Genomic DNA, 13586 nt, shown 5'->3' with positions numbered 1-13586 from the left:
TTACCTGATGAAACGTATACTTGAACAAGAGTGTCAGAAACTCCACCACGGGAAACTGGGAGTAGGACTCGATTCTCCTCAAGTGAACACTCACGAAGAGCCGCAGGAAGTCGGTAAACTTCTCGATGTAGCTGAAGGAGACAAGAAGACAAAGGGGACATAAAAATCCTAGCCACCTTCTTAGAAAAAAACTTCAATTCAATCCAAATTTCATTCTATACAGATTTATAATATATTTTCAGTTAAAAATATAAAGACCTGCAACAATTACCTACAGGACAGGCAACCCTTCATTCCATTATCACCTGAAACAGCAGAAAAGCAACTTTAATCCTGAGACGCTATCTACAAGGCATGCTATAAGCAAGTACTCTCGTATTTTCTAGCTCATTAGTGTTATGATTCAATTGAAAGGATGGTGCTAAAAAGGTGACAGGCAGATTATGATGTTACTTAAATCTGGAAAATCCTGAAGACTGGTTTTCTTTGCAAGGAGGACAAAATATGAAAATGAATTGTGCTACAGACATAAAATGAAGGCTACACGAAAGGCAGGGCATTCAGGTGAGATATATTCAGGCTTATCCCCTAACAGTCATTTCTGCTCCCCTGGCTGCTGGTGACAATCCCACGTCAATGTGGAAGTGATTCTCAAACATGGAGAGAGGCTCTTAGAGCTGGGCAAGCTCAAGGACAATTTAGTCTTAAGTTTCCATGGTACAGACAGGCCCAGAGAGGTGACATGACCAGCCAAGATGACTCAGCCAGCACATGGCAGAAGGGGACTAATATTCACTCCCAACGAATCCAGTGCTCTTTCTTTTCACAGCACAGTGAATCCCCAATTCATTTATATTCATTTATATTCACAAAATTATCTCACAGAAGAATGTAGCTCACAGCTGCAAGAATAAGAGAGTGTTGTTATTAAATACACAGCATATCATCACTCTCACATTTCAGAAACTGTCATTTTAAGCCCCTAAATACCAAAAGGTGATTAGAAAATGAGATGAACATACCTTCATAAACCACATTTTAGAGACCAACAAAAAAGGAAAAAAACATACTAAGCCTTAACTGAAAATTAAATGATGTCTAAAATAGCAATTCTGAAGTTCCTAACTGCAAAAAGGTACAGCAGAAATATGTGAAATAACAAAGGGAGAGAAGATAGCTACTCCTCAGAATAACAAAATTGGCCCAGAAACGAAATGTCCCATGCTGTTCCCAGGACCCAGCATCCCGAGGTGGCCACTCTATCTGTCCAACCTCTGATACCTGGCTCACACATGTGGGAGCTTATTTGCAGCTTTCTAAAAATATATGCCTGTTCCAATAAGGAAAATGGCTGTGCCTGGCTCACGGAGCCAAACATACAGAAAACAGTAAGGCACTAAAATCAATTGTTTGGAGAGATAGGAAAGTACTTCTCTCGGTAGGCTTGAATCACGAATACATATTAGAGAGGCGTAACTCCTCATTCCTTGGTGTATTTGTTACATTTTTACATGGATCTCCAAAGTTGTCAGCCAATTTACTGTTCTTTAGAAAGCTGCACTCACTTCTCTATCACTCATAAAAGAACAAAGTTATGAGCAAAATATCCAACAATCTCAATTTTATTTTAATCTCCAACTCAATTTTTAAAAAATTACACTGTTCAGTAATTAAAACTGCAGCCTAGACTTCACCTCATTTTCTTTCCCTTGCCCACCTTCTGGTACTGGTGCTAATGAACAGTTGGCAGTTAGGGGAAAAGCAATCTAGAAGAGAAGCCAAGGATCTGTTAAGTGGCTCCTAACAACCAAGAATGGACTGAGCTATTCAGAATTAGTGGAAAGAGACCCAAAAGCCAGGAAGCAAGCACGCAGTATCGTATATATCACCTTTCCGCTTCCAGGCACCTTTCAGCTTTCACAGGACAATAGGAAGCATAGGATTAAAAGTAAGAGCACAACAAAATCAGAACACAGATAACCTATGATGACATTTCTGTACCATCTGAACATAAGCCATAACAAGTGTCTATGACTGATTATACTGTGTGCTTCAAGGAAAAGTGAAAATAACTGATATATGATGTGGTTGGCATAAGCAGCTACATTTCTGTTATTAATATATGAGGACAAGGCACCCTTCCTTTATTGTCTTCCCCGCTGCACTAGGTTCAATCCCCAAGGAGCACTAAGCTATATCCCTAACTTTTTAATTTTATTTTGAGACATAGTCTAAGTTGCCTATTTTTGATTCTCCTGTCTCAGCCTCCCAAGTGGCTGGATTACAGGTGTGTGCCACCATGAATGGCTAAGCCTTTATCAAGCTAGAAAGGATATAAAACTGTGAGAATCCCAAAGCCTCTGAATTCATAAAGTTATTACTAAATAATGAAAAGACGATAGCAGACCATGGGTTCTTCTGTGATTATACAAAGCAAATGATATCCAAAGCTTGTTTAAAATGGATAAAATAATCATATGTACTGATTTTAGTTAGAAAACCCTGGAACTCTCCAACTTTAAAAGGACTAAAACTTTTAACTTTAAGCAATTTCTATATTCCTCTACTTTACTCTCAGAAAAAGGAAACAGCTTAACTCTGTATAGTAACAAGGATAGTCCAAGAAAAATTCACTACAATATAACTTTTGCTGCCAGACAAATCTATAAATATGTACTAATTCAATACAATGTATCTGTCTAGATGTTTCTAAACAGTCAACATGATTTTTCATAATTTAACTTCCCTTGTCTAATATACAACAGTAGCATCACGCTAGTGAAAACTCTAAGATACAATAAATGACATCAGCTGCATAGAAAATAAATGATACCCGAAAAAAGAAAAAAGAAAAAAAGAAAAAAAAAGAAAAGAAATGATACCCTGCCTCAGACTCCCACGATGAAGTCATCTTCTAAAGAGCTCTAAGAAAAATGGGTTTGGGTAATATTAGGCTATATTCAAGAGGACAGCAACAAAGCAATATGGGTGTTGCCACATTAACCTAGATCTCTCCTATCTTTTGATATAACTTGTCATTTGTGTAAAGTCACAACAATAATACTGCAAGATGTTCACTTGAGAAAAGACAATGGTAAAAACCAACAAGCAACACCAAGTGAAAAACGGTGTAACTCCTGTACCTCCTCAGACCTCTTCTGATCTTGCCTACGCAGGAGCAGCAGTCTTGGTTCCTGCACGACCTCAGACCTGCAAGCAATAATGAGGAAGCGGGGAAGAGGAGAGCAAGGGAGGACAGAAGATGGATGGGAAAAGAGACAACAGCCCACACAATGCACCATCACTTTCCACACTCAACGTACTTCCTTTAGCCACCCTACCCCTTCTCTTGTACACTTACTGGTACACAGCCATCTTGTGCTCCTCACCAGGAACCCCGTATTCTGAAACCACAGGGTATTCCAGACACTATACAACACAGCGAGACAAACAGTCAGGGCCCTTTCTCAGGGCACCACCAACTGACAGCTGCTGTCATTACCTCTCATCGAGCTCTTCAAGCCTACTCTTCACTGTGTGGGCATTGTTATCCTTGGTGATTTTCTGCAAGAGGTAGAAAGTCTGCTGGAACATACGCAGTAAATACTCCTCAAATTCCATAGGCACGCAGTTCTTGGACATGAGTTCATTTATGCAGGACATGGCCAGGACCCCAAGCCGACCACGCTCCTGACCCAAGACACAGTTCTGGCTGCTGCCATTCACTGAGGCCATCTTTCTGGCTTGGGTGTCACAGCCAAAGCGTGCAAAGTGGAAGATGGTGGTGAGAAGGGACGGAGTGATGCTGGCAGACAGAGGAATCCAACTGAAGAGGTGGGCCAGGCACTCCAGGGCCAGGGAGCAGACATACTCGCTCTCCGCATCAAGGATGGGGATTGGTTGACTCAACAGCTTGGCTGAACTAGGACTCTGCAGCAGGTTACTCAGCAAATCACCTGAAAATTTTAAAGAGGTCTTATGATACCCAATATCAAATCTCTTACAAGTAATTCTCCCTCGGAAAAAAAAAATTTAGTTGCCTATGAAATAAAAAAATAAAACCAATATGCTCAACGTGAAATACCAACTAAAGGGGCTTGGGGGAGAGCTCAGAGGTAAGAGCAGGTGCTTAGCAGCTTAGCATGTGCAAAACCCTAGATTCATTCCCCAGTAAGAAACAAAGAAAAAGACAGAAACAACTATAAAAACTTAACAATACAGCAAAATAAGATCATTAATTCTGATTCTTGAGCAAAAATCTGGTTATAATCTTCAATGTTTCACATTTAGTTTTAGCGACATTTGTAGAATAGCAGTTCCCAGGAGACAAAAGTGCTGAGGAAATAAATGGGCTATTCCCTGACTATAAAACCCTATCCTACCCCAGCTTTCCCTTCTGCCCTCCAAAATCATGACCTTGTTTTTAGGAAAAAAAAAAAAAAATACATGATCATTAAGTAAATAAAATTACCTAACAAAATATATGTCACATGAGCTAAAGATTAAAGACAAAACTTCAAAATTCAAAGAAAAAGGCCGGGGATTTAGCTCAGTGGTTCCAGCACCTGCCTTGCAAGCACAAGGTCCCAAGTTCAATCCCCTGTACCAAAAAAAAAAAAAAAAAAAAAACCAAGGAAACAAAGAAAAAAAAAACATAGGTATGCCTGAGCTATATGAAAAGGGATGAAAAGACACACTGAAACTACCAAAACACAACTGCTTCTCGGCCTTTTGGCTAAGATCAAATGTGAAACTACCAAAACACAAACTTCAATAAAAAAAAATAATAGCACCAAATTACAAGTTTCTAAGCAATGAGAAACATTAAAGATATATGACCAGGCAGGTAGCAAGACAGCAGCACAATATCAACACCAGAAAAGATGAAAATCTAAAATACATAAGAAAAATGCTACACACCAACTATCACCTCAATATTTTTTTTTTTTTTGGTACAGGAGATCGAACTCGGGTCCTTGTGCTTGCGCAGCAGACAACGAAACCACTGAGCTAAATCCCCGGCCCTATCACCTCAATATTGAGAGGCAGCGGATATGAAAAGATAAGTTTGAGAAGAAATGTAAAAGCCAACCAGCATATTAAGAGATATCAAACTCATTGGTAACCAGTAAGTGCAAGTTTTCTGAGAAAAATAAGAATGTTGAAGAAAAGCAAGTTTGGAGGGTGTGGGGTGGGTGGAGGAGCGCTCACAGCGCCACTGCTCCGTGAAGAACCTGGCACTCCATAAACCCATCCAGTCACCAGCCCGAACTGCTGTCTCCTGACCATTCCCCTCCCAGTATGATCCCAAGCAACCCTCAAACAGGTCTCAGAGGTAACACACAGACGCAGAACGGGGAAGAGTGGAAGCAAGTTGGGCTCTTCACTGTGAGGAGAAGACAGGTAAGATGCTGGGGCTGCACATCGCGTCACGCTATTAGAAGTACTATTTTAAAGGCACAGGCAAAAGCTAAAGATCTTCAAAAGAGTGCTGAATAAAGTCAGAAACAATTGTGTACTACCATACCATTTACATGCTGAAATATATGGGCACCAGTAAGTGTTTACAAGAAAGTGATACCAAAAAGAAATACACATTATATGCATTAAAATGGCTGTCCACTGTGGGGAAAGAGGAGAGAAGAGAATGGGGTTCCAAGGTAATCAATTAATAATAATGACAGGACTCTTAAATAAACCAGTGATACTCGAGTGCTATCAAGTTCACTATCTCCACTTCCAGTCTGACATGTTTAAATCCAAGCATTACTACAAAGTGCCTCAGTTCGGCCGGGGATCCCTGAGGGCCCCCAAGACCTATCAGGAGGTCCACAAATCAAAAATTTTTTTCCTTCCTTTTGGTGGTATGAGGTTCAAACACAGAGCCTCCCACATGAAGTCAAGTGCTCTGCCACCGAGCTAGCTTCTAGCATCTCAAAAAAAAAGGTTTTTTTGATTTTTGTTGTTGTTTTGAGACAAGGTCTTACTAATGTAGTCCAGGCTGGCCTGGAACTCACAGCAGTCCTCCCGACTCAGCCTCCCAAGTACTGGGATTACAAGTGTGCACCACCACACCTGGCTCAGAATTATTTTTACAAGAACACTAACAAGCTATTTTCCTTTCTTACTTGCATTGTCTAACAGGTGTACCACAAAGCTTTCCAGGGGCGCTGAATGTTCTACTGCCACAGAACACAGAAACTACCCTTCATAGTAAATAGATTGGCAACAATGTAACACAATGCCACTTTTTTCAGTAAATTTTAGTTTTTGCTTTAGAAAAGTTTTAATCAATTATATTACCTGTTAACAGGTAATAAATTCAGTTTTTGGTTTGCTTTTTGCAGTACTCAAGGCCTTGGCACTGAGATACATCCCCAATCCATTTTTCAATTTTTTTTTTTTTTTTTTAATTTTTGAGACAGGCTGGGCTTGAATTTATAATCCTCTTGGCTCAGCCTCCAGTGTTTGGGTTATAGGCATGTGCCCGGCTGATCATATTTATTTTTAAATATCTGTAAATTCCTCAGTTTTCATATCAATAGATATAATTCACAAAGCTTTTTGAGGATTCCAATGATTTTTAACAGTAAATGGGTTCCAAGACCAAGAATCTGAGAACCAACACGCTACTCAAGATGTGGTCTGTGGACCTGGAGCCCTTCAAAAATAAAAACAATCAGGCCCCACCCCAGACCTAATAAAGTAGAGGCCAAAGGCATGAGGCTCAGGTATTTGTTAGTTCACAAGTTCAACAGAGGACTCCTACGCATGGGTCATCTTTTAAAGAAATAGGGTAAGGACATCACACAAAAGAAACTGGGGGTAAAGAACTGTAGAATTATTTTACAGAAGACAAAACCAGAACAAGAAGAAAAACTTCCTTAAATGAAGATGTAACTCTACAAAATGAAGGGGTATATCCTGCCCTAAGAAAAAAATGATAATGATCAATACGAAGAATTTTAGGAATGAGGAAGGAATGCAGGCAGATAGAGCACATGTAGAAAGGAAAAACACCTAAACCAGCTTCTCCCATGGAACATTCAAAGCCAGAAGACAGTGGTGCAGTGTATGTCTACAAAGTATAACTTCACCCAAAGTTATTCTTTCAGTATAAAGAAAGGTGACATTTTATCAAAAATGCAAAAACTCAGGTAATAAACCAGGCACAATGGCACATGCCTGTGTTGCTAGCTACTCCAGAGGCTGAGGCAGGAAGACTACTTGAACCCAGGATTTCGAGACTAGCCTAAGCAAAATGTCAAGCCACCATCTCAAAAAACATGCAAATAAAGAGATTAACCAAAATGAAGAATTAAGGAATGCAGCACAGCAAAAGGACTAATGCTACAATTGAATTAAATACAGAATCAAGACTAAACACAGAAATTATAGAAGAGTAAACTAGCTTTCTTATCTTTCACAAGAAACATGTTCCAAAATATATGGTTTAAAATACATGTAGGAGGAAATTGGTTTTCATAACCATTTTTTTCTTACCTTTAAAGGTATCTTTTAGAAATTAGTATCTCTTGTGGAAAAAGTACCCCAAGTTCAGCAACGCCTTTAGTTTAACGTATTCTATTAAATTCAAATAGAACTAAACTTTATTAAAAATGGAAATTTATGAGATTATGACATTTTAATTTTTTCTCCAGTCCAATCTGTCTTATCTATATCTAGTATAGATCTGTCTGGAATGACCACCAAATATTAATGTTATCTTCGTATGGTGGAATATGGGGTGAACTTCTACACTGCATTTGTTGTTTTGTTTTGTTTTGTTCTGTGTTGTTTTGTTTGTTCCAGGGATCAAATTCCGGACCTTGTACTTTTGAGGTAAGTGCCGGAACCACTGAGCTAAATCTCTGGCCCTGTATTTGTTTTGTTTTGGTTTTGGTCCAGGGATCGAGCTCAGAACCTTGTGCTTTCGAGGCAGGCAGCAGCACCACAGAGCTAAATCCCCGGCCTCCACTGTATTTTGTACATTATACCAGCAGTCTCAAATATTTTGGCCAGAGAACTCCTTTACTTTTTAAAAGATTATTGGGGATCCCAAAGAGCTTTTGTTTCTGTGGGTTATTTGTACTGATATCGGCCAGATTAAAAATTAAAGCTGAGAATTTTAAAAATTTTTAATTCATTTAAATAACAAAACTGTTAGTGTAAATATTTTTAATTTTAAAACATATTTTACTCAAAAAAATGGTGATGAGTAGCACTGTTTTTTAATTTTTTTTTAACATTTTTAAAAAGACAGCTAGATTCTCTTGTCTGCTTCAAAGTCAGTGTATTGCAATATACTGTTTCATTAACATATATGAAGAAATTCAAGCTTCATACAGACATGCAACCGAAAGAGAAGTTTTTAGATGCTATTTTAGTTAACTTTATTATATTAAAATTTGACAAGTAATTTCTTAAATCATTAACTACATGGCCGGGGACTTAGCTTAATGGCACTGTTGCCTGCCTTGCAAGCGCAAGGTCCTGAGTTCGATCCCTGGTACCGCAAAAAAAAAAAAAAAAAAAAAAAAAATCATTAACTACAATGTAAAATTTCGATGAGCTTTTTTATTACACATTCACAAGAGAATAGGACAAAAAAACAACAATGTCTTAGAATTTTTATGAGCACACATTCGATCTTTTGGTGTCCCAGATTTAAGGGGCCCTCCTTGGAGTCTTCAGACCTATTGAAAACTGCCTCTTTATACTAACGTTAATGTCGTAAATATGAACAAGTCAATGAACCTTTGTCAGCCTCAATCTCTTCAGCCATTAAAATGAAGATTTTGTGATTTTATTAATACGGGGGTTTAATTTCCTTGTTAAAAGAGTAAGAAGTTCGAGTTCAATCCCTGGTACCCCTCCCCCCCCAAAAAGGAGTAAGAAGTTGCTCTATCTGGTGACTCAGAAGAATTTTCCAGAACGGGACCACTAAGGGGAAAAAAGGTCAAGTATCACTGATAACAGTAAGAACAACTACTTCTGTGTTATTATTTGGTCACCCCTGTACAAAAAATTTACATGTATATTCTTAATGCAATTTCTCATTTTTACAGCTCTAAGGCAGATACTACTATTATCAGTATTTAGAGACTGTTAGAATAATCTAAGCATAGATGAATCAAGTATTTCCCAAATACCTCAGTTAACAAGAGATAGAAATAAAACTAAAATCAGGTCTGGTCCCTAAGTTGATGTTCCTTTCCAAAAATCAATTGGAAAAATTACGTGCCCAGGAAAAATGAACAAGAAGAAAGGTGATGATATTGAAAAATATGACATAAAATAGCATGTGTACAACATAAATGCAACTGTAGGAAGATATATGCACAAGGACAAAGAACATGATCATGCAAAGGTTTGTAGAAGGATGCATCATCCTAGACGTTTTTTTATCTTCTCCCCCCAAAGAAACTGTTCACTTTGTTTCTCGATAAAAAATTATTTTAAAGGTGAGCACAATGGTGTAGGAGGCCAAAGCAGGAGTATCACACAAACCCAGGAGTTTGAGGCCAGCCTGCGCAAAACAGCAAGATCTTATCTTAAAAAAGAGAGTTGTTCTATTATAAACCCCACAGAACAGAGACCCTGCTCTGTGCTGCATTTCCAATCCAAACATCCAAGCTCTCTGTAAGTACACTTGTGAGTCATTCATCTGCCCTGAACTAGGCCAGGTCCTGACATCAACATGTGCCCACACCCACAAAGGTATGTGGGTGAATGTGGTATATTTACTGACTGGTAAACCTGGAAATAGTGGACATGCTTGTAATAGATCTTCATGCAAAGTTCTCTTCAGCTTTTTTTTCTTCATCTTTTTTTAACTTACTGATATTTTACGTTTCCCATTCAGTTCTGCATTTACTAACTGAGGGTTCTCTCAGCCTCAGCACTACTGCTATCTGGGCTAGTTAATTCTTTGGTGTCCTGTGCACTACAGGATATTTAGCAACATCCCTGGCCTCCACTCACTAGATGTCAACAGTACTCTTCCAGCTCTACTAACCAAAAAGCTTCACCAGACATCACCAAATATACCCTGTGAGACGAAATCTGCTCAGCTGAGAACCACAGATGTAACTGTAGCATTAATTCAGTAAGATGAGAGGAAACTTCAAGGAGCCCTTGGGAGGAGACCATGAGATCACAGGAGTTGTGGGTGACTCTTCTGAGTCTCATCTTTTATAGGTAGCTTATAAGGGATACACGAAAAGATTTACATACACACAAAGATATGCAATTGGAAAAGAATTTGAGAGAAAGTAGGAAGGCATACAGCGGTCTCAATTCAAGGTATCTAATATATCACAGATCTATATTTGAAACTACACACCATGGGGATGAAGATAATACGGTGCCCTTCATTTTTATTGCAGGATAATCAAAGCTAACCAAGAATTGCAGTATTTATCTAATTTCACTCTGCACCCCCTCCCATCTGTCCAAGCAAGAAGTGCAGACAAGAGGAGAGTAAGAGGCACAGATTATGCCAGTATAGCAGAAAGGCACAGGTGCCTCGGCCGGAGAGCTCTGTCTGCTGCTTCTTTCCCTACTTCTACCTCAGAAGCAGTTATTCTCTTTTTACAGCTAAAGACATAAACGGTCAGAGAATTAAAAGGACCTGGTTCACAGTCACACAGTAAGCAGGCAGACCAGGACTCAAAACCAGGGGCTGGAGGATGAGGCCAGAAGTGGTGACAGTGACCAAGAAGGCAAAGTTAGGGGTTGGAGGTGAGGCTCAGCGGCAAAGCACTTGGCTAACACATGCAAGGCCCTGGGTTCATCCTCAGTCCAGTGAAAAAAAAGGGAGGTCAAAATGAGGACACACACCCCATGACCAGGCCCAGGACAATGGGTCCACGGCCCCGCTCCACCACTCATGAGCTACGTGATCTCTGATCAGCTACCCTCCATAAGCCCCTGTGTCCTTGTTTGTAAACAAGAGATAAAAGCATCAGCTGCTTCACCAAAGTCCCATCTAGTTCACTGAGGGATGGTTATTGTGGTAGGTTTAGGAGATTAGGCAGAAGTTTAGAGGAACTATTGCTAGAAAAAAACATACTCTTTTAAACCTTTTTCTATCTCCAGAGGGTTACAGTTGTTGTTGCTGCAGGGACTACAAGTCCCTGGACTCTCTTCTTTGAAAGTAACCAGACTTAAAACTATATTAAAGGGAAGTGTATGGGAAAACAGACCAAAAGCCTAAAGAAACTCCTAAGTCTGAAAGGGAGCTCCCTAGGAATTCAGGCAGGGTAGGGAGCACCCAGTAGGGACTGCTGATGGGATATGCAAAGGAATTCGTTTGGTTTATTCACTGGGTTCTCCAGTTTCTTAGAATGAACTTCTACAAAACTCAGCCTACAGGGTCAAGAAAGCTAAACAGTTCTCTGAAATTTTACTTAATGTGGTGTTTTAAGTGCACAAAGAAAGCAGCAAAATAAACACTGATTAAATCATCAACACTGTCCAAACAATGGACCAAGATCCAATGACTTTACTTACAATTATCATAAAGAGAAAAAAAAATCTAACAAATGCACACACAATTGTTCCTGCGGTTGTTGAAGGGGAAGTACATCAGCTTCAAAGCTTACTTAACTCCCTAGGCTCCCACCCCTACAACTCTGATTAGCATTTTCTCAAATACTGAAAGTCAAGTCTTCAAAACATTTTAAAGTGTTTAAAAGGCAATTCTCAAAAAGTAGGCTCTACATGTCCAGGTTTTGTTATACAGAAATGTCAAGATCATTTCACCTAACTTTATAAACAAAACCTAGGCAACATATAAAAGAATATATTTTTCATTTATATGGTATATTCCCCAACCTGGCCTCAAGAACATACTTGAACAACACCAAATAAAACACATTATCTTTGAGAACTAAAAAATGATCTCAGAAAAACAAATTTTACTGCAGTAAGCTGCGGCAGCTGACTTTAACTAAATGCTAAGCTAGTAGTATGCTACTATCTACAGACAAACCCAATTCAAAAGAACTAATCTTTGCAAATCATACTTAAGTGAAATGACAAATTTAAAGACTAAACAAACTATGGGAGTCTCCAAGGTGTTTGTCCAATGATAAAATCAAATCTCTACATCACTTACAAATTTTTCTTTAATCACTCAAAGATTGAAAAATATAAATGTACTGAGCCACCTCTCCTTAAGAATGGTGGGGAGTGGGACTCTGTGGTAGACCAATTACCCTAGCATGAATGAGGCCTGGGCTCATTCCCCAGCAACACATACACATCTGCACGTGCACACACACACGATTTGCCACCAAATAAAAATAATATAGTTCAAATTTCTGTGAGCTTTAAATATATTCCAGAACTTCATAGTTTTTAATCTAAGTTCTATGTTAAATGTCTAATAGTTTTTAATCCAAGTATGATAAATGAAATTAGGAATAGTGTACTCTGAGCAGTGCCCAAAACTTCATGATATATTTTTATTCCATAGTAACTGCAACAAATTCAATTTCCACATATTAACAAGAGGCTATATAAAACAGCTTGAACTCAGATCATACAAACATCCAATTTCAACAGACCATTTCCTTGGGGCAAAAAAGAAAGATGTGGAAATATTTCTCATTAGTCACATCAACCTTTACAGTACAGGAAGAAAATAGGTGCCAATTCACATGATGTACTCTACTTGAAAAGCATTTGTGATCATTTAGTGTAAACAGAGGATTAAGGAACTACACGTTCCTGCTGCAACACAATTTCCTCTTTTCATCTATCCTTTGAAAGCAGTCGATTTCTGAAACAGATACTAATGTAACTGTGGACAATAACTAGCAACTGTAGAGTATTTAATAACCACTGTGATTATACCCAGGCTTTATCAATTTATTCTTAACCGATGTAAATTCAGTGCTAACTACTGCGCACGAGACATTGCGTCCTGGCCAACATGACTTCTGCCCCAGGCCAGTGAGGAGAAAGCACTCTCTACTCCCAAGTGCTCTCCTTCGGCTGCTGCTACCCACTGCTCAGCTAAGCAGACCTGTCAAGCCCGAGGGCCCCTAACTACCTAAGCACGAGCAACACAACCATGAAACCTGAGGAAAAAAGAAAAGGTGACAGGGACTGAGGCAGATGACAGAAGACTGACCAAAGGTGCCATCTTCATCATGCGTACAAAAGAAGCAAAATGTGTTGATCAAGCTAGTATATTTAAAAAAAAAAAGAAAGAAAGTACAAATACTTAGCCAAAAAAAGAAAGAAAAAGCAGAAAGCTAGCTAATTAGGGAACATGGTCAGAAAGAACAAAACACATTAGGGAAGAATCAGGATCTGTACCCATAAGCTATAAAAGCTATGCTCTGCTGAGACACGCCCCACCCACACAGTGCACTGAGTGACAGGCAGGCCATACCACTTTCTCCAGAGGTCGGGGACGGTGGTGGAGTGGCAGCAGTAACACTGTGTTTGTCCCAGACGGTCTCCAAGATACCTACCAAGAAAGGAGAAACTGACTTTAAGAGGGACATAAAGCACAGCATATAAAAATCCGATCTGAAACCTTTCATCAAACATCAGTATTTAAACAACCCTCC

General features: G+C 39.1%; 1 protein-coding gene across 5 annotated transcripts in view; it reads right to left on the bottom strand.

Moving 5' to 3' along the window:
- Xpo6 (exportin 6) overlaps positions 1 to 13586 on the bottom strand; it is a 128660-nt gene that overhangs the window by 60715 nt on the left and 54359 nt on the right. For 3 of the 5 annotated variants that reach the window (XM_021237372.2, XM_087209074.1, XM_087209075.1), the window contains 5 exons: positions 13406 to 13483; positions 3503 to 3956; positions 3362 to 3429; positions 272 to 305; positions 5 to 131 (listed from right to left, as the gene is read on the bottom strand). In XM_021237372.2, coding sequence (XP_021093031.1) covers positions 5 to 131; positions 272 to 305; positions 3362 to 3429; positions 3503 to 3956; positions 13406 to 13483 — 761 coding nt within the window. The remainder of the gene's footprint in view (positions 1 to 4; positions 132 to 271; positions 306 to 3361; positions 3430 to 3502; positions 3957 to 13405; positions 13484 to 13586) is intronic. The other 2 variants (XM_004856012.3, XM_004856013.3) reach the window with 1 other exon arrangement.

The sequence above is a fragment of the Heterocephalus glaber genome, unplaced genomic scaffold (genome assembly GCF_053883595.1).
Source record: "Heterocephalus glaber isolate CG9 unplaced genomic scaffold, H.glaber_assembly_v1.0 deba00000943, whole genome shotgun sequence".
Taxonomy (NCBI): Eukaryota; Metazoa; Chordata; class Mammalia; order Rodentia; family Bathyergidae; genus Heterocephalus; species Heterocephalus glaber.
The sequence above is the reverse complement of the archived record's forward strand: the minus strand, read 5'-3'. Positions and strand labels throughout refer to the sequence as shown.